Source organism: Vipera berus (genome assembly GCF_964194415.1).
Source record: "Vipera berus genome assembly, chromosome: 3".
NCBI lineage: Eukaryota > Metazoa > Chordata > Lepidosauria > Squamata > Viperidae > Vipera > Vipera berus.
Genome location: NC_138204.1, coordinates 22,261,027 through 22,283,285, shown reverse-complemented (window position 1 = coordinate 22,283,285; position 22,259 = coordinate 22,261,027). Strand labels below are relative to the sequence as shown.

Genomic DNA, 22,259 nt, shown 5'->3' with positions numbered 1-22,259 from the left:
AGCCTGTGGCACACTTCTTAACTTCAAGTTCCTTTACTGTTAATAGATGAATCTAAAATGAAAGCTATCCATCACTTCAACATCTTTACTGTAAATTCTAAAGCAGGTTGCTGTGACCACTGTCTAGTCTCATTGATGTTTAGTATCAGAGCATTTTTCAACTATTTCATTTTGCATTTTTCAATTACTATTATGTGTGAATTAGAGTAGCAGCTTTATTGATTAGAACAGCCTTATTGATTAGATTGCATCTCAACTAGAACTAGATTTTCCTGGTATTCTGAAATGTTACTGTCAAATAGATTAGATAGTAGTGGTGAGATAGACCTAAAACAGGTATATGTGTATGTATGTATGTATATGCATATACACACATACAACACACACACACACACAGACACACACACACACACACACACGTAGTTCTCACTTACTGACCACTCATTCAGTAACTGTTTGAAGTTACAACAGTGCCGAAGGGGACTTATGACAATTCCTCAAAGTTGTATCACCATCTTCATTTAATCATGATTCACCCACTTGGCCACTGATGTGCATTTATGATGGTTGCAGTGTCCCAGGGTCACACAACTGCCATTTGTGACCTTCACAGCCAGTTTCCGACAAGCAATGTTAATGGAAAACCCAGCAGGAAATCTCAAGAGATGATATGTGATGTGGTACTTACTGGGCCACAGTGAATCACTTAGTGACCGCAGCTGGAACTGATGTTGTAAGTCAACATGGTTACATCAAGTCATGCTTAATAACTATGCCTCTCAGTGATAGTTACTGGTCTCTATTATGTTTGGTAAGTGAGGACTACCAGTAGAAGCATATCAGTTTTTCAAAAAGATCCTTTTGAGAGTCCTCTGATTGTTATCTCAGGTGGTCTCCCCTTTAAAATACAAAATGCAACTATCATGATTCATTAACATGGATTACTCTTGTCCTTTTGAGCAAATGGTAAATTAAGCGACTTTCCTTTCTTCTTTTCTTTCTCACCTTAAATGACTGAGTGAACTCTCCTTAAATATTTCTTAAATGATCATTAATCTTTTGTAGATTACAAAAAATAATGGCTAGTAACAGACACATCAAGTTGAATTACTTTTTTCATACCTAAAAAGGTAACAAAAATATTCAACTCTATTTTTCTACATACAGAGCCAGATTCTACTCACACTTTAAATACAATCAGCAGCATACTGAGAGGTTATGCAGGCTGAACTTGAGCTAAGCCTGCCAAATCATTGAAAAGATATCACAATCCATCAACACAACAGATGTACACTACTTTGCATGTGACTATCCTTCTGTCTTTACAGCATATATTAAATGTTTGGTTTGGTTTGAGCAAGCATCCATGCTGCCCTTGGTTCCTTCATTTAATACTGATGAAACTGATATTCTTGCTATTTTGCAAAAACCCACAAGTATCGTTGAACCAATTACAGAATCTGTTAGATAGCATTCTAGCAAAACCTATCCCCTCTTGAGCTTTTAATTAAATTCTTCCTTTTAAGCTTATAATAGGGACACTGAAAGCCTGAAGTTATCTTCCCTCCCCCACCCTATCTTGACAGATAGGACTTTGCCTTTTCATCAACAAAATAAATCCAGCACTTCAAAATTAGGTACAGTGTGTTATCATTTCTAAGTCTGTTTCTAAGTACGAGTTCCAGCTTGAATACAAATTTGGTTTAAGGACAAAGGGAACAGAATTGGGATTTTCATCCATCCCATTCTTGTTGTATCCTTAAATCAACCCTCGATTGTGCTGAAAGATCCCATCTTGTGCCAAAGAAAGAGTCAACTGTCAATCCAATCAACTTCTATACAAGGAACGAAGCCCCTCCTGTGCAAATGACTGCTGTCTTGGTTAAAGAGAAAGGGAACAAGTACTGTGAAGTGAAGAAGGCAAATGCAGAGAAATGAACACATGAAAGGCAGCATTAGAACGGCATTGGGAACAAAATGCACAAAGCACTTCAGTCTGAGCAGTCATTCCTGGGGAGTGTTCAGCTTCATATTGTAGTTACAGGGGCAAGAGATCCAGAAACAGCCTTCATAGGGATTAAGAGAAATTCTGAGAAAAAATATTGTGATAAAGAAATGTTGGACCTGATATTAAAACAAGGAAAATAATTTGTTCCTAAGCTCTAACCCCGTTACCAGGTTGAACATTGAGCTAATAATGTGCCATAGAACTGCCTGCAGAGGCCTGAGAGCTAAAAGTGTTTTAAATACAGAGGGAACTACAATTGAAATATCAGCATTCACTACTGAATGGGTACCATAAATTCTATAGAAGGAGACCTGTTTAATATATTTTAGTTTGTCATGTAAATAAACAAGTCCATGGGAAGTAATTCAGTCACACAGTCTAACGTGCACAGAAAAAGCACCATTCTTCTTACAGACTCTGTTGTGGTTCTTTACATCATTCTATATTCATACTTGTTCTATACATGCATGAACAATATACTACAACTGAAGCTGCAAATTTGTACAGGTATACCTCAACTTACAATCATTCATTTATCACTCTTTAGAAATTACAGAGGCACTGGAAAAAGATGGCTTATGACTGTTCTCACACTTAAAACAGTGACATGTGCTTGGCAACTGACATATATTTATGACAGTTGTGGGATCCCAGGGACTTGTGATTGCCATTTGTGACTTCCCAGCCACCTTCCAAGAAGCAAAGTTGATAGGGGGAAGCTGGATTTATTAATGACCATGTGATTCACATAACAACTGCAGCAATATAAAAATCCAATAAATGAAATGAAATGAAATGAAATTCACTTAAGAACTGTGGCAAAAAAGGTTATAACTTTGGGCACAACTCATTCAACAACTGCCTTAGTTAGCAATGGAAATTCTGTCCCAATTGTGGTTATAAGTTGAGGACTTCCTATATATCTGAATTATAGAAATCTTAAGCTTATATTTCCCAAACAAAGGAACTGCCACTTTTGAAGCCAATGAATTATCCCATTTCATCTAATGCCAGCAGCTTCCTAAAAAAAGCAAATAGCAAAATACAATATAACCCACAATATTGTGAAAAAAACAAGGCAAGCATGCAAAAGGATCAAACGTACTTCTTAGAAGAAAGGATGTTGTTCTGTTGAAACTTGCTTTGTTTTTATATGTTTTTATATCTTGTTGCCACCCACTGACTTTTTTCTACAGCAAGCCAATAATCTTTATTTACTCACTTTGAGAGCAGAGCACATTTTTTTTTCTGCAAAAATCTACCAATATCCATATAAAATGATTATCTTGCTCCCTGTTGCTTGCATTTTGTGCCACTGCATTGGGTAGTATTTCTGCACAATACAAAACTGCTTTTCCCTTGGATCATGTTACTTCTTCCAAATTATACAACGAATAAGCCAGTATCATTTTACTACAGTGAAATAATTATTCTTTTGCAGAACTGAAAACACATAGCTGTCAATTTTCCTACCGGAGCTTTAAGCTTGGGAAGGCTGAAGTTTTAGCACCTTAACATCTAGCTAATTAGCACCATCCTGTCTTTTTTTATATACAATCCCAGGAAAAGATAAAGGGCACTTGGCCAGGTTTCCATCACAATGCTTATCTCTATTGATTTCTGACACCTACCATCATGAAGGGCGGCAAGTGTTATGCTGTTTTGTATTTTCTTTCAAGTAAATCTGGAGTCTGGCAATTCAGTTTTTACCTCTAGGTGATCCTTTCTTAGGAATAGAGGAAACTCCCTGCCTAGGCTACAGCCTGTAATTATCAAATGCCCTTTCAGGTGGTTCATACAGCTGGCAGGCATGGAAACCAAAACAATACAGCCTTGAGCTGCAGCCAGATAGTACCTGAAAATCTAAGATGCAAATAAATGAAAGCAACTATCCATAATCCTTTTGCCAAACAACCATCAGTCTGTTGATTCCAAGGATGTGTTGTGTTACTATGACCTACATATCCCATTAACTTAGAGGACAAGTAAGCAGAGAAAATGCTATTAATCTCCACCCTGAGGATGAGATTTATCTGTAACCACATTGCTTCCAATTCACTCTAATCCCTCATTTTATTCATAGAATTTGTCCTCTCTGAGTGGAATACACTAATTCAGTGCCCAGAGGTTGAAGCATATAGCAGCTGCCTCACTGATGAACTCAACAGTTAAAAGTACAGTAGTCTTACAGCACTAAGTATAAGCTACAAAAGCATTGAGTAAATAGCTTAAATACACGGATTGTGCAATGTTACTATAAATTCCCCAACCATCAAACTATACTAATACCAAACTTTTTAAACATTTATTGCAACTCAAAATATGCTTAATGTCTAAGAACTGACTCAGGCACTATACCTAGCACAAGTTAAGTTTCTTATTCCGTCCTCTAAAATTGTAATCAAAGGCACAGAATGAATTGTTCCAGCCAAAACTCACACTAGTGATGTTCACATGTGACTATACCATCATGCAATAATCCTGTTTGCCCCTGATAATACAGTTGATTAATAATCATAATTATAATCATAATTAAAAAAGGTTCGAGTGCAGGGTGTTTCATTAAAATGATGATTCCTCATAAGGATTTCAGCCACAAAGTTTACCTTAACATTCAATCAGGCCCACATTTTGCAGTTGTTTAGAGGATACAAGTTTGAAGAAAAAAAATTAAAAAGAAACTCAATATAAATTTGAATATTGTTTCCCCTCAATCAACATAACTTTATAATCATATTACAATATACCTATCCCTTAAATCTGTTTTTTCTCCTCTCTGATTTCCATCTTTTTTCTATTTTTTTTCCTGAATTCACATTCCATTCAATCTTTCCTCTTCTTTGACATTTATGCCACCTATTCTGAAACTCTTTTCCCTAATCTGATAATACAATGTTCCTCCTCAATGGGACAGCCACAATCATAACCAAAAAGGAAAGATGAGAGATGCCAAAACAAATTTACTTCAAAGCTGCATACGCTCATGTTTAAGTAAAAAAAGCAAAGGTGGATATAATTACTGCAACTCAACTAAAAATTCGAGGTATTTATCAAAGTGACAAAGTCTACCTGATCAGTTTACCTCTATGGCTCTTTCAAGTGCTACTCAAGTCTTCTTAAAGTGTATTTCAAAAACCCTGCAGTGCTCTCTGTCTTTTTGGTTCTTGATTCTTAAACTGGGGCCAGAGACTTCGAAATACTATCTTTTAACAAGCTTCCAGATAGAGAATGGTCCTTTATAAAAAAAAATGCCACAATTCCATCCTGCAATCTATGAGCGTTGATGTGTTCAGGAATCCTCTATTTTAACATAATAATAGTTTTCAAGATCTGAAACAGAATATGAAAAACTGGAGGCTAGGGATAATTCTGCCACCAATTAAGTTGTCCTGAAATAAAGATAAAGGTAAAGGATTTCCCTGTCCAGAACTCAAGGGGGCGATGTTCATCTCCTTTTTCTAGCCCAGTGATGGCAAACCTTTTAGAGACCAAGTGCCCAAACCACAATCCAAAACCCACTTATTTATCACAAAGTGCCAGGGCTGCCTCAGCCTTGTGGTGCCCTCAGGGGGGGGCATGGGGGTGTGGTCCACTGGGTGGGCATAGTTGCAGCTGTCATGGCAGACTGGGTGGTGTGGCTGGAGTGGGCATGGCCACCTCGATGTTGCACATGGGGGGACACCTGTAGAGGCTGGGCAGGGTTGGGGGAGATCCAGGGGGCCTCTGGCAGGTGGGGTGATGGGCAGGAGGCCCAGCATAGATGGGAGGGGAGGCATGCAATCCTAGCTGGGCCTGGGGGGCCATAGCGCTGATAGGGATCTGGCTTTCCCTGCTCGGGGTGGCCTTTGACTAGCTGGGAGTGTGTGCTCTACCACCTCTACTTGAGCTTGCTAGCTGGCCACTTTGCCTCCTTTGTGTTGGGTGAGGCTGCTGCTCCGGATGGCGGCGGTGGCCTAATGGACCTGCGCAAGTGCTGGCAGCGGCGGCGCACATGCCCACAGAGAGGGATCTGAGTACTGCCTCTGTCAGGCGTGCCATAGATTCGCCACCACTGTCCTAGCCAAAGGAGCCAGCGAGGAAGTTGTCTAAATACATTTCTATAAGTCAAGACACTTGGAACACTGTTACCTTCTCACTGAATTGGTACCTGTTTATCTACTTGCATTTGTATACTTTCAAACTGCTAGGTGAGCAGGAGCTGGGGAAAGAGACGATGCTCACACCATCATGCAGTGCTTCCAGTCAACAAGCCCAGCATCTTAACTGCTAGCCCATGGCGCCCCCTTGTCCTGAAGTAGTGTGCATTAAATCTAAAGCTGAATCCACATTAAGCAAATTCTGCTTGACCTGTGATTAATTGTATGACTTTAGGAGGAGAGGAAAGATATCTGTATCAATGGGGAAATTTATCACCATTGTAAGATGAAGGAATATAAAATTTCTTAACATAACACCCATAGTGACTCTGGTTTAGTTCACATGTAACTGGATGCAGCAGTAATTATATAATAGAAGATGCCTTATTTGCTACCTAACATAATTGATTTGCTGAAAAAAAGAAACAACAACATCTATTCTAGAAGTCGTCTGGAAGTTGAGCCATAGCAACCGGGCTTCTTTTCTTGTTCGTTCGAAAAGTTTCACAGCTTATCCAAGCAGCTTCCACAACCTATTCTAGAATCTCTCTTCTTGATGCGCTTGAGACAGTCTAAAGTTGTTCACCTTCCATTATTTGAGATTTGGGGTTAAGACCCAGTCTTGTCCTTTAGAAAGGCGGAAGAGCAGCATGAGCAAGAGGCAGGGACATAGATTAATAAATAACTGCAGTAAAAGTGGGCAAGGCTTGAATTAAGAGTAAGTAATAATTAAATTAATATAATTATTCTTCCATAATTTTTTTTTCTTCCACTATAGTAACAATTACAGTTTGGCAGCATGTAATAACTGTATTCAAACAATTTGCTTAAGCAGATCAGTTCAAGATTTATTTTGAACATAACACAAGAAGCTTGCTCAGCTTTAACATTAATTATATATTTTTTGACTTAACATGTTATATGAACCTAACATGCTTGGTTATCGTTATATGCACTGTATGAATCCAGGTAACAGGAAAATTTAACAAGGCTAAATAAGGTTGTGTGAAAGCAACTCTAGGGACTACCAATTCTGCTCTTCTGCTTTTCGTCAATTCTATACAGTCTCATCAATACAACTGAAAGCCAACCAAGCAATCCACATCAATGTGGATGTTTAAGGAAGTGAAACATAGTCTGGAATGAATTCTGGGCACTTTTATCAAATACCAACTTCCTTGGTGTGTTTATCCTATTCTAGAGGCTTTGAGAAGGCTCCCAAGTGTCAACCATAATCCCAGAGCAAATCCATGGAATAAACAAGCCCTCCCTTCCTGCTTAGCCTTGACCCAATGATTATTTTGGGCCTCTTGCAAAAATTCAAACTAATTTTTAACAGTCTGACTCATAGGCTTAGGTATGTAAAACGGGATTAAGATTTTTGGACTTTTGAAGCATTGCCCTATCTCAAGTATCTCAAGTTATTAGCACTAAGATATATTTTTTACTAAAAGGTCAGTCCTGTTCTCTCTTTGCAAAGGAATGTTTGCATATCTCTCTTGTACACTTATCCCCATTCTGACCTTGTCCACTAATTCAACTTCACACAATATTGCTGAATTACACATTTATAGTGCTCTATATGACAGCCCAAACTTTAATAATTAAGTTTTGTATCCGATTTTCTTTCTCCTCATATATCATAATGGCCTTCTTCCTTTACTCTGTTTGGCATATGTGCATTTATTGACACGTTCTTTGTCTGTAAGAGAATATTTGATGTTGTTTGAAAATAACTATGGGTTTATCATTTTTAATAGTTCATATATTGATTGATCTTATGGATGTATTTTATGATTTTATTAATGTTTTGTCTCATCTGTTACAAGCTAGGTAGTATCAGAAGAGTATATGAAATATACAGTAGATAAATGAAATAAGCAGGTAGTTCACTATCTTGCCTTCCCAAATTCATGGTACAATTTCAGATGAACGAATGGCGAAAGGACAGAATAGCGTAGCAAAACAAGTACATAAACTAAAACCAATCCTTTAAATTTTTATTCCTAAGAATCTACTCTGATAGTACCGTTTTTAAAATGAAAATATTTCTTTTCTTCAGAGTGGTATACTCATGCTTTTTATTTAAACAAGTAACATTGCCATTTAAACTTATTAAGATATATTTTTACATTGTAGAATACTGGAGTATATTGTAAGTATGATTCAAATTTAGTTCAAAACAACAAATCCACAATGCCTCAAGACATTCAATATAAAATAATCAGGAGTGAAACAGCTAAATACCATGTCACCTGTGGGAATCAACCTTTGGTAAGCCATGCAAATTGTTTTTATTGTATTCAAGTTTTATAAGCAGCCTCTAAGCAAGCGGAACTTTTCATGCAATGAAGAAAACTGAAAAACTGCAAGACGAGGATCCAAGAACATAGCTATCAAGACAAAGTCTTCATTTGGTGTTACCTTGAGCAGAAGTGGGTATTTGCAAATCCTCTGTATTGGAGTTAGGAGATAACCTTCAAGTGGAATGTCTGTAGTCTTTCTACCTCCCAAAAGCATGCAACTCTGCAACCAGAAAAGAATAAGAATATTGCATTTCACTCAAAACGTCTCAATATATCATGGTAATGAATAACATTTTGTAGAGCTAGTTATTTGTAGAGTCCTATACGACGATGGACTAAGAAAACATACAAAAATCATTTCAATGTATAGAGAAAAGGGAATATTTTATTTAAAAATGTATAGCCTGTGTTTCTTTTTTTTTTGACAGCCAAACCAAGCTCATTTATTAAAGACAAGATGAAAGTAGCACAAATCAAATCTAGAACCAGAAGTGGAAAGGGGCTTTTACTATTAATTTCACAAAGAGAAAAACCTGATTCCACTCCCTTTTATCAAATGCCTATGCAAACGTATTCCCAATTTTTCTTGTCAAAATCTCAACATTTAGATTTTCAACATTAAAATGTTAGAAGCAGTTGGGAGTGTAAACTCAGTGCTTATTGAAATGTGCAGTTATCACATCTAAAAGTTCTTGCTTCTTTCCACCACCTGTTAGCTTATAAACCCTGCATATATCCTTTAGAACTGGCACAGTAAGTTTGCCCAAAGTGCCTTTATCAACATGACTCCTCAGCTCCTCTTCAGACAGTTCTATCCTTGCTTTCTTTTCTGGTTGTTCATTACCACTACCTTGTTTCCGTTTTATAGTTTTCCCATCAGGTTCATAGCCTGGTGGATAAACGAGTTGTTTAAACTCCTCTGCAAGGCTACCCAGTCGGCCATCCATTAGCTCAACCTTGGGCGCTGTCAGGTCCTCAGCTTTTTCAGGCTCCATCAAATCTAGTGCCAGTGCTTCCAAATTCATATAATGTTGTTGAAGTACTGGATTTTCAAAGCTCTCACTTCTGTATTTGAATCGAAGCTTTTGGATTATTTCCTTCATTTTGTTCACTTGTTGTCTATCCTGATGAGTTCTTAATGAATGGAAGTACTACTCTGTTTAATGCCTTGTTAACAAAGTGTTTGGAGAAAGGAGTGATGGCCATATGTAGATACATACCACGTCAAAACAACCCTCCCAGGTTTATAGCTCTGGTCCCACAAGAAGAAGAACTGGATGAGCAGAATGTACAGATAGTCCCTGCAGGTTTTCATCTCATTTTTCTACCTTATGCTGATGACAAACGGCATATTGATTTTACTGAGAAGATATCAGCCTGTGTTTCTTTTTTTTTTATTTAAAAAGTTTTACAATACATTTTGACTTTAATCCCCCCCTCCCCCACCCCTATCCCTCTCCCCCACTCCCTCCTCCCCCCCCCCGACTTCCCAGAGCTAAATACAGGGCATAAAATCAAAAAACAAACATAAACACCCCTATGTTATCAACAATAAACTATAAATTCTATCTCTCTCTAGCTCATATAAAATGAGTACAAACAATATTAATATTACAAATAAAGTAGAAAAGAAAAAGAGGAAAACAGAAAAAGATCTTTACTCAAAATAAATTTTCTTAATCCCAGTCCTTATTCATATTAATTTCAAAAAAAAAAACAAAAAGGAAAAGAAAAAAAAAACTTTCACCTGCTATTTGCATTCTCCCACCTTTCTCTAATTTCCAAACAAATTCTCAGTTACGCACCAAAAGCGCCTATCTCTGTTAACCTTAATAATCTCCGACCAAACTAAACTATGATCAAAAATAGTTCTTGCATGTATCACGCCAAATGTCTCGCCGTTCCAAATCATCCTTGAGTTCAAATAAAAAGAATATAAAAAGAAGGTTTAGGCAGTCTCTATGACAACTTGTTGTTAATTAGGAGCTTGCGTACCCATTCTTAGTTCAACACATACTTTAAGTCCATAACCCTAATATACTTTTCTAGCAAGCAAATAACATCAATCTTAAATTGTGTAAAATATTAAAAAAGAGGGGAAAAAACTTTCTTTCTCCTCTATAATAATTTTACTCCATTGACATTCTAATCTAAAAATTTAATCAGCAATCTTAACGCCCCAAAACTTTTGGAGCACCTCTGTCATGACCCCCAAAACTTCTTTAGACCGCTCTCCTCCTACATCTTCACTGTAAGCACACTTTGAAGATTCCATAACTTTCTGCTGGTCTTGCTCTTGCTCTCGTCTCACTCTTCTTAGGGCGGCACGCATCATCTTCTGGCCTCCTGCAGCAACCGATGAGACTGTGGCTTGATCCCCTCCAACACCATTGTCCTCTGTCTGTCTATCTGCAACATCTTGAAGCTTTCCCACACCGTATCCTTTTGCAGCTTCCAAAAATGATAGGGGGGTTGCTTTTAACACATTACTATAAAAATCACGTGCCTGAGCCACAGTAACCAAACGATGTCTTTTACCTTCGTGCGTCGCCACCAACCCAACTGGAATCTCCCATCTGAACTTAATATCACATTTCTTAAGTTCCTGTACTAGAAATGCAAAATCTTTCCTTCTCCTTAGGATCTTCGGAGGGATCTCTTTTAAAACCAAAACTTCTTGCTCAGCCACTACCAAATTAGTATCATAAGCAGCTTGAATGACTTCATCTCTAATTACTCTCTTTGTAAAATAGACCACCACATCTCTGGGTAACTTCCTCTGTCTTGCAATCCATGAATTTACACGAAAAACTTTGTCCATATTTCCCTCAATTTCAGATGCTGACTGGCCCAGTACCCCTTCCAGAGCCTCAGAAATCAGCTGCTTTAAATCTTCTTTACCATTCTCCTTTAAACCCCTAATTCTAATAGCATACTGCATCTGATTATACTGAACAAGGCTCAATTCTTCGTCCATTTTATCCCTTATATTTTCATTTTCTAATACCTTTGCTTCTAATATAGAGTTCTTTTGACTGAGATCCTCCACTTTTATATCCAGCTGTAGCACACATTCAGCTACGGATTCAACCTTAGACAAGATGTCCACCCTCATTGCTCTCAGCTTCTCTTCCATCTTCTTCTCCAATTTCTCCATTTTCTCCTCCAATTTCTCCTCCAGCTTTTTCAACTTTTCATCCATCATATCAGACATCAGTTGTGCATGCTTTCCAAGAGCGTCTTGTAAATCCTTAAGCGTCAATACCGAGGGAGATGCAGGAGGAAGCAAAGCTTGCAGTGAGGTCTCTTGCACCAGGGAAGACCCCGCATTCCGAAGAGCTTTAGAAGTTTTAGCCGCCATCTTCCCCCACTTTCACTTATTACGCACTTTCACTTTAAAGCTATAAAATCCATTGAGCTAGAGTGTAAAAATAAAGAGTCCACTTCACCTTGACCTCCTGTACCGCTCTGCCTGCATCTTGATAATCAAAAGTATTTCCTTTTGGCAGGGGTGGTTGCTAACGCCTGGCTCTGCTCCAAGAATCCCAGAGCAGAGGCGCTGCGCAGCTCGGAGCAACCCAGGCTTCGGGGGGGCTCATCCTTCAGCCGCCCAAGCTCTCAGCTCAGGCGGCCCCAGAGAGCTCAACCCCTACCTGGGGCCTCACCCCCTCCTCTTCTCCCGAGGAGGGGGCTTCAAATCCATCTAAACAGCTGATCGGCGCTGTTTACGATGGAAAAACACAGCTGCGGAGCGGGCAGCCCGAAAACGGCTGTCTTTCGACGTCGCGTCGCCACCGGAAGTCTCCAGCCTGTGTTTCTTTAATAGGACTCAAGATATTACTTTCAGCAACGCTCCCCAACCTTTCCTGTGGACTGGCAGTGGTTGGTGGCAGAAGGGGGGATAGTTTTGTGCATGCACCCACCCCTTGCATAAATGGACCTTCATGCTTGCATGCCGCTGGCACAGCCCAGTTCCCAACAGGCCGCAGACCAGTACCAGGCCACAGACCAAGGGTTGGGGACCCCCGATATACAGCGTTCCCAGAAAATCTCCCAACCAAGCACTGCTCAAGGCTGAGGCTTGATTGCAATCCAACACAATTTTCACTAAAAATTCTGAAGTCAACATAGTACAACACAAAAAAATCTGGACAGCCATGTATATTTTATCCAAATAGCCATTCCATTCACAGATAAAATGAACAGCTAAACTGGCATGCATATTTTTAGGAATGAAATCTTCTAACATTTAGGTTCTTAGCCAACATGATGGCATCTGCAAACAAATACCACCCCCCGCCGTGGGTGTTTGGAACCAATTAAATGGTACCGCCCCAGACGCTTAATGGATCCCCAGAGGTTCCAGGCAACGCTGGGGTCCCCACCTGCCTCCTTTGCTCACAGCTCGGCAGATGCCTTAGTGGAAGCCTGGGAAAGGACGGCCACTGAGGCTCTTGACCGAGTTGTACCCCTGCGGCCCCTGACCCGGTGCAGATCCCGTCGAGCTCCATGGTTCTCTGCGGAGCTCCGGGAGATGAAGCGTCGGAGACGGGGCCTAGAGAGCGGTTGGAGGTCCAGCCGATCCGAATCCGACCGATTGCGACTAAAAGCCTACATTAGGTCTTATCTCGCTGCGATAAGGGAGGCGAGGTCTAACCACTTCGCCACCCTTATCGCGTCCGCAGATAATCGCCCGGCCGCCCTGTTTAGGGTGACTCGCTCCCTCTTAAATCAGGAGGTGAGGGAGGATCCCTTGCAGGGTCGTGCCGAGGAGTTTAACCAACATCTGTCGGACAAAATCGCTCGGATTCGGACCGGTCTGGACTCTGACTGGGCAGAGTCTGACGAGCAGGACACGGGCGGTCTTGTCGATATCACCTGGGAGGAGTTTGATTCTGTGACTCCGGAGGAAGTGGACAGGATCATGGGGAGGCTGAGCACCACCACATGTTTATTGGACCCGTGCCCTTCCTGGCTGGTCTATGCAGCCCGGGAGAGGACACGCAGCTGGTTCCAGGCAGTTATATCGGCTTCTCTGAGTGAGGGTAGCTTCCCCGCCGTCTTGAAAGAGGCGGTGGTGAGGCGTCTCCTCAAGAAGCCTGCCTTGGACCCAGCTGTATTAAACAACTTTCGTCCTGTCTCCAACCTTCGCTTTCTTGCGAAGGTTGTTGAGAGTGTGGTGGCGCATCAGCTCCCTCTGGTCCTGGATGAAGCGGATTATCTAGACCCGTACCAATCGGGTTTCAGGCCCGGGCACAGCACGGAGACGGCATTGGTCGCGCTGGTGAATGATCTCTGGAGGGCTCGGGACAGGGGACATTCCTCTGTTCTAGTCCTATTAGACCTCTCGGCGGCTTTCGATACCATCGACCATGGTATCTTGCTGCGGCGTCTCAGGGGACTGGGAGTGGGAGGCACAGTTTTACAGTGGTTCTCCTCCTATCTCCAGGGACGTTCGCAGTCGGTGTTGGCAGGAGGGCAGAGGTCGACCGCGAGGTCTCTCATTTGTGGAGTTCCTCAGGGGTCGGTCCTCTCGCCTCTCCTGTTCAACATCTACATGAAACCGCTGGGTGAGATCATTCGTGGCTTTGGAGTTGGGTATCATCAGTATGCTGATGATACCCAACTTTTCCTTTCGACCCCAAACCACCCCAGTGATGCCCTCAACGTGATGTCCCGGTGCCTGGAGGCGGTTCGGGTCTGGATGGGGAGGAACAGACTTCAACTCAACCCCGACAAGACTGAGTGGCTTTGCATACCTTCATCCCGGGTTTATTCGGATATTCCACCTCTGGTTATGGGGGGTGAACTATTACCCCCCGTAGATAGGGCTCGCAACTTGGGAGTCCTCCTAGATTCACGGCTCACCTTGGAAGACCATGTAGGAGCTGTGACTAGGGGGGCCTTCGCCCAGGTTCGCCTGGTGCGCCAGTTGCGGCCCTATCTTAGCCGGGATGATTTGTGCACGGTCACTCATGCGCTCGTGTCCTCTCGTCTGGACTACTGCAACGCTCTCTACATGGGGCTGCCCTTGAGGACCACCCGGAAGCTCCAACTGGTACAGAATGCAGCCGCGAGAGTTGTATTGGGAGTCTCCCGATACTCCCACGTTACACCGCTGCTCCGTGAGCTGCATTGGTTGCCAGTTGTCTTCCGGGTGAGATTCAAGGTACTGGTAACGGTGTTCAAAGCCCTCCATGGCATGGGGCCGGAGTACCTTAGGGAACATCTGCTGCCGGCATCAAGCTCCCTGCGTCCTGTGCGTTCCCACAGAGAGGGCCTCCTCAGGGTGCCACCGATCAGAGAATGTCGATTGGTGGCCCCCAGGGGGAGATCCTTCTCTGTGGGCGCTCCGGAGCTGTGGAATCAGCTACCGGTAGAGCTCCGGATGGCGCCCGATCTTCGCTCCTTTCGTCGCGATCTCAAGACGTTTCTGTTTGTACAAGCCGGCCTAGCCTGATGGGGATTGGTGGGGTTTTCTATTGTCTTAATTTTTAACTTGGTGTTTTAGAATTCTATGTCAACTGTTTTAACATGGGCAATTATTTAATCTCTTTTTAACGTTTGTATTCAGTATTTTATTCTGCCCTGTAAACTGCCCTGAGTCCTCAGGGAGAAGGGCGGTATATAAATATTATTAAATTAAAATTAAATTAAATTAAATACATCCATATATTTGCATTCCTAATCAACATATCACTACCATCACTATAGGCATTAAACAACACACAACATGTGTCCTTGTAAATGCTAAGCTACTTATTAAACATTACATATATTCTCATCTAGGCTCACTTTCTAGCATATATTGCTAGCACTGCAGACAATAGCCAACATTCATCTCTGTATACATGCAAAAAAAATTCATAAATCAAGCTTATTCACTTTTACATTTTATATTTTCTCTAAATCGGAGGTTCTCAAACTCTGCCGTATCATAACTCCTTACAATTACAAATACAGATTCCACAATGCCCCTTAGTGTAATGCTATACACTTCTATAATACATGGGCATCTGCAGAAGGAGAATGTGAAGGGAATATTACTTAAATGTTGGCATCATGACACAAATGCAGAAAGTTACATATTTATGTCAAACATTGGGATGCAAATTTATAACAGGGGCATTTAGGGAATGACATTTTCCACATGTGTCATTATTTCAGCATCATTGTAATTTGTAGCAGGTGTTACTGCTGTGGCATTTTACAATATAATTATTTTTATTTTGTTCCAAGAAATCTCTACATCTTTCTTCATTATGTTCATTTTCCAGTTAAGGAAGCTGCATACCTCTGGGTTAAGTTTTCATTAAATTAGGGCAAGAAGGCATTCGTGGGAACTGAGGTATCCATAAATCCCTAGGTAATTATTGTAGACCCACGACCACCAAACTAACTAAAAATAATGTTTTAAAATTAAAAAATCTTACAGGTTTTTGCCACTTTGAAATGAAAACTTGCATGTGAGAGCCTAGGACTGAGATGCCAAAATCACATAACATTTGACAATTTTACAAGAAAGATCAAAGATCTTTCTTGTAAAAGGCAGAATCACTATTTCAGGTAGCAAAAACACGCCACTCAGACAGATGTCTCTTTAATTTTTTAAATTATTCTCATTTTACTGTGATATGATCATGCTGGTCATAACGTGTGGAGAAATAGGAAAAAGGAAGTTAAGAAAAGGGGAGGAGCTGTGGTGGCACAGTGGTTAGAATGGAGTATTGCCAGCAGTTCACTTCTCATTGGCTCAAGGTTGACTCAGCCTCCATCTTTCCAGGTTTGGTAAAATGAGAACCCAAATTGTTGGGGGCAATATACTGACTTTGTAAACCATTTAGAGAGGGCTGTAAAGCACTGTAAAGCAATATATATGTCTAAGTGCTGTTGCTATATATGGAACTACCAAGTCACAAGATCAGACTTCCATACCGCATGTAACTATTTAAAATGTTTTTCAAGAAAAGCAATGTAACACAACCCCAAAATCTTCTCAGCCTGTGAAATTTTGGCCAATGACAAAGCCAGGAAGGTGGCTTCATTCTGGTACTTTAAAGTTTGACCTAGACACCAAAGAAGGAGCCTGTAAAATGATGAATAAGGATATAGATATTTTTTTCCTGGCAATCCAATTAATAAATTCAGGAAATGTGCTGGAATAACAGCTGTACTCAGATTTCCTCTCAATAATTCAAATTAAAGATGTAAATTAATACACTTGAGACAAAAAAAATGAAAGCTTTCATACAGCATAAGTAAGCAAGCTTATGCCCACTGGCAACAGTGCAACATAGATATAACACATGCAGACATAGATATAAGACAAACAAAATAGGTGTGCACTAAATGTCTATGGAGATTCTCAATCATCCAAGTCATTATTGTCCTAAACAATTGGTCTTTTTTGGTTTTTGCTTGAAAATATTTTGCTTCTCATCCAAATTTCTTCAGTTCAGAAGCTTCGTCACTTTTTGGATGAGAAGAGAAACCAAGAAAGTCCAGTTGCTTTTTGGAAAAAGCACCTTTGGGATAGGTCTGCACTAGGAGTCATAAATGCTTTTATGGGGAGAGAAACAGTAAGGGGGACCCGATGCAAATTGAAAAGGTTCTCGGTTTCCATATTTTGCATCTCATCCCATCGCCTTTTTGCCTCTCAGATGGACTAATACAATGAGCTCTACAATGGGCTGCCTTTGAAGACTAACCAGAAGCTAAATTAGTACAAAATATAGCAGTGGAGGTTATGAGAGTCTGGACAGGGAGAACATTTGAAACTGAACCCAAGTAAAATGAAAGTTCAGGAAGATAATTAAGTCTTAAATTTTTTAAGGAATATTTGGGAACTGAAGAGCTGAATTAATGAATATAAGTTAAATCATTGATGGATTCTGGTAATAAATGGTTCTTATTATTTTTATTATGGTCTCATTATGTGTGTGTGTATGTGTTTAATATGCATTTTAATATGTAAGCTTTAATAATAGTTTATGTTCATTATGGTTTAATAAGTGATTTAGCTTCAACTGATTGAAGCAGCATAGAAGCATAATAATAAATTCAAATACGCAATCTGTTCAGTGTATGCCTCCTGGTTAGAGATCCTAAAACTTCCTCCCTCCACACATGTGACAGTACAAGAGGAGGCCAGGAAACAACATTTCTTCATTCTTAATCCATCCCCATAGAACAGTTTAGCCCCAGAGATCTGGATGGCCCAATCCCTAATGGTTTTCAAAAAAATAATTAAAACAGAATTGGTCTTTAATGCTTTTAATTGCTAGTGCTAATGAGACTGGGTGTCAAGGGAACAGTATTTACAGGTTTTTTTAACGGAAATCTTTTCCACAGTCTGGGGCATTTATGACTCTACCTTTCTTTTGAGTGTTGGAGTGGGCTTTTGAGTATTATGCTTGTCCATAACAAAGAAATTTATAGTACCGTTGATCCTTACCAATAGGAATGCTCTCACAGGAGGGATCTTGTTCAGTTCCATCAAAAGCCGGAGTGCTTTTTCATGGTTGCTGCAATACTCCTCATATACAATGAACTTGTCTTTCTGTGAGAATGAGAAAAGAAATTTATGTTAATTAAAGCTTTCTACTATTATACAAATTAAATAAATAAATAAATAATAAAATTGGTATCTTATTCCAAATCAATGTAAGTTAAACTTTCCATCAAAGCAGTATAAATATGTATATCATGGGGTATGCATTGCAGCACAAAGACTGGTAATGTTACCTGTAATACTGAGTTCATACATCATTACATCAGTCTGTATCATTTAATTTGGCAGGGAAGGCACATTATGGATTCTACCAAACAAAACCTGTGTTTAGTAAGTTCTATGAGGGTTAGGGTTAGGTTCTGTGAGGTGGGCCTTCTCTGCTGTGACATCCTCCTTGTGGAACATTCTCAACCTGAAGTTAGGCTCACTCCTTCCCTGCTAAAGTTAAAAAGGCTAAAAAGTTAACAAGGCAGAGGAAGCGTCTTCAAGCACTAACCATTCCCAAGGCTGCATTGGCAGAGGAAGGTCTTAACACTCTTCCAGAATGCCAGAAAAATGGGGGTTTGCCACTTCAGGGAGTAAGATGTTCCAAAGCAGGGGAGCAATGGCAAAGAATCCCTCTTCCTAGATCCCACCAAAAACGTAACTTTAACTGACAAGATACACAGTATACTACTGTCTGACCAGGAGAAGTAGGTTGATGTAACTGGGATGAGAGGATTTCTCACATACCAGGAAGGCTTTTAAAGGTGATCCTTGAATTGGATGCAGAAGCAAACTGGTGGTTATATGACCATCCTAGGGTTCCCCAGAGCTGCTTGCACCAGCTGCAGCTTCTGGATACTCTTCAAGAGTAACCCCACATAGAGCATATTTCAGTAGCCCATTTGGGCAGCATGGGTATGGAACGGACTGCCTCTTCATAACTTCAGTTGTCTGGGCTTAGGAATCAGACCACAAGTCCATGTAGGTCGATCCACATTGTGCTAGGATCCACTGATCTAAATCACAATGCAACCCATTTTACAGTATGGGATTAGAACTAGACCCTTCTATAAATCTGGAACACGTTTTCCCATCCTTGTTTGTAATTTGAATTAGAACTAAAGACCTGAATCAGAGAAAGAAGCTACAAGCAGAGGTTAAAAAAAGTATATTTCACAAGAGAGCAGACAGCTAAATTTGTACCATAATCCTACATAATCTTAATACCTGTGCTTCGTGGGAAGACAGAAATTGTAACACAATGTCTGGAGGGCACCAGGTTGAAGATTGCTTTAGGATATATCCTAATACGGGTCAGTAAAGCCCCAGTGCCTGATGGAGTATACAGTACATGGGAATTCATACAAGGAAAACATTATAAGACTTAGTTCTTTAGTATTGTTGCCATTAATATCGCTGAGCTCGTTGCAGCTGACCTTATGCTTGAGAAATAGCACCCAGTGTTGTTTTGTTGATTTTGATTACAGCTCTGTGAAACTGGCCATATTTTTAGAGATTATATTTAGATCATGACATCTCCTGGCAAACCACAGTTCAATATATTCAATAATTATAAAGATGCCAGAGGGCTTTCATCATGTCTTACCAGCTGTCCTTCATGCACAAGACCACAAGAATGAAAGCCACGCTTTAAAATTACTTAGTGCTTTAAGTATTTAATTTACTCTCTTGAGTGACATTGAGGTTTCTTCATAGGATGAGGAAACTATCAATTACATAATTAGAGACACAACCCTCAGAAAAATGAACCTGCATAATCAAGCATATTATGATCACTGATTGCAACTCTTTAAAAATAGATCTTTTCTTGCTCAGCAAATTCTTTCAGTAGGTTACCCTGTAACTTAAGACCACCACACATATTACCACATTACTAAAGTCACTGGATGAACTGCTTTATGTATGTGACGGTCATGTGTAATTGCAATTCTGAAGGCATTTGTAGGCAACAGGAATATGCAGCTAGCCCATTTCCTGATACAGATACACTGCATGTACTGTATATTCAGCGTTAATATTATTTATTATTTTCATTACTATTATTCACTGTTCACAACAATGTAAAGTCTTTTTTTATTAAAGAGTTTTACAAAAACAAACTTTTACAATATATCCCCAAATCCCTCCCACCCCAAACCCACCCACTTCCCCCCCACTTCCCAGAGCTAAATAAAGGATTATAGTTACAATAATCATATTCTAAATAAAAATTATGCATAATATACAATTAACCAAATTCATAATGTGCTTTAACTCCCCTTTAATATAACTACAAACAACGTACCAATAACAATATCCCACTAAAATCTACTCATAAGCTTTTTAGTCCCATATTTGTTCTGAATATAATTTATCCATCTCCTCCAAACTGAAATATATCTTTCCTGTGAATGATCTTTCAAATAAGCAGAAATCTTAGACATTTCTGCAAGATTCGAAACTTTAAACACCCATTCTTCTATAGTGGGCAAACTATCCTTCTTCCAATATTGTCCCACCAGTAACCGTGCTGCTGTTATCATGTTCAACATCAAGTTAATTTCTTTAACATCACAATCTACAACAATACCCAATAAAAACAATTGCAGAGAAAACTTTATCTTTCTCTTAAAAATCTTTTGAATGTTCCACCAAATTTTAATCCAAAAAGCTTTTATATTTCTACAAGTCCACCACATGTGAAAATAGGTAGCTTCTAAACTACCACACCTCCAACATTTAGACTGTAAATTAGGATACATGTTGGACAACTTCTTGGGATCCAGATGCCATCTATAAAACATTTTATAAAAATTTTCTCTTAAATTTTGAGCCTGAGTAAATTTAACATTTCTGACCCAAATTATCTCCCAGGTGTCCAATGAAATTGGTTCCTGAATATTTTGTGCCCACTTTATCATACAGTCTTTAACCAGTTCCGTTTCCGAATCCAATTCACAACAATGTAAAGTCTTAACTAGTACTGGCCTTCGTAACACTGAGTTTTTCCTAAGAACCTAGGATGTCGTAATGTATCAGCATAGTACAAGCGCAAAACCAAGCAGTGTGGCATTTTGCAATTGACAGAGGCAAATTTTGCCAAGATACAGATCTTCTAAGGGTCATCCAAGATTTTTAGATATGGCATCCAGTATGCCTATAAACACTGGGACCACCATAGCCAGTTTATTTCCAGACTGATTTCCAGATCTTGATACTTCATTATCTTCTTCAATTCTTTGTCTTCTGTTCAACTATCCCGATATTGCTCCATTAATAATCCATACTTTCTATATATATAAATTTCAAAGCATATAAATGCATATAATAACAGCATGTGCATTTAACACATATAACACCACCATATAAGTTAGTTTAGTATCTGCAATACATTAACTCATATTTAAGAATGCATTCCTTGTCAGGATTGATACCACTTATATACATGGATACAATCACTACGTAATATAAGGTTTTGCGGTTATTAATTTAAATATGAAATAAGATTTCTTATTCTAACAGAACTGAACAACCTGGTTGTCAGGACGTTTGATTCCTGACAGGTACTTTGTTGTGCAAAGGTCTAGGCTAGTACCTAAAGAGATCGTGGTCTATTGCTATCCCCAAGTTGTACCCTGCTTGCTAGAAAAAGCAGGTGAAGACAGAAAAACCTATTTCGACATCAGATTATGGAAAAATTGGCTATGGAAGGAAAAGGAGAAGAATAAATCTATGCAAACGTAGTCATAAAGAACGGTTGATGAGACATGTTCACCGCCCTGAGTCCTTCGGGAGAAGGGCGGTATACAAATTAAATTATTAAATTAAATTATTAAATTAAATATGTGAGCCAAGGTTAGGGTGTTTTAAGGGCGATACTTCGACTTCTCAACAATGAAGGAATGGACACCATATTAAGTTATTTTGACATTATCTGAAAAATTCTGCAGAATTAGATTTTTCCTCTTAAAAAGATATAGACTTGCATTAGGATAGGGAAGGCAATGGATATGAAGATGTAAAAGGATTTTATATAAGTCAATTCAAAAATTCTCCCTATTTCCCTGCAGTTTTTTGGGGGGGAGACTAAAAACTGCATATATGAGGCAGTCCTTCCTCCAGATAATTGTGACAAAATGTACCCATTTTTGCAGACACACTGACCCGGTGGGATTTCTTTATTTGGGCTTAGAATAAGATGTGAACCCAGTGTTGTTTTTCCAAACAAACGGGTGAAAGAAATGAGGCTTGGTCTACTTAAAGGAACCTTACATCAATTCTGGTATCTCATGAAATCATTTGATTGCCAAATC

At 39.6% G+C, this 22,259-nt stretch overlaps 1 protein-coding gene across 1 annotated transcript in view; it reads right to left on the bottom strand.

Moving 5' to 3' along the window:
* PREX1 (phosphatidylinositol-3,4,5-trisphosphate dependent Rac exchange factor 1) overlaps window positions 1-22,259 on the bottom strand; it is a 220,742-nt gene that overhangs the window by 90,783 nt on the left and 107,700 nt on the right. The window contains exons 4-5 of the mRNA XM_081323900.1: window positions 17,905-18,009; window positions 8,569-8,670 (exon numbers count right to left, since the gene is read on the bottom strand). Coding sequence (XP_081180026.1) covers window positions 8,569-8,670; window positions 17,905-18,009 — 207 coding nt within the window. The remainder of the gene's footprint in view (window positions 1-8,568; window positions 8,671-17,904; window positions 18,010-22,259) is intronic.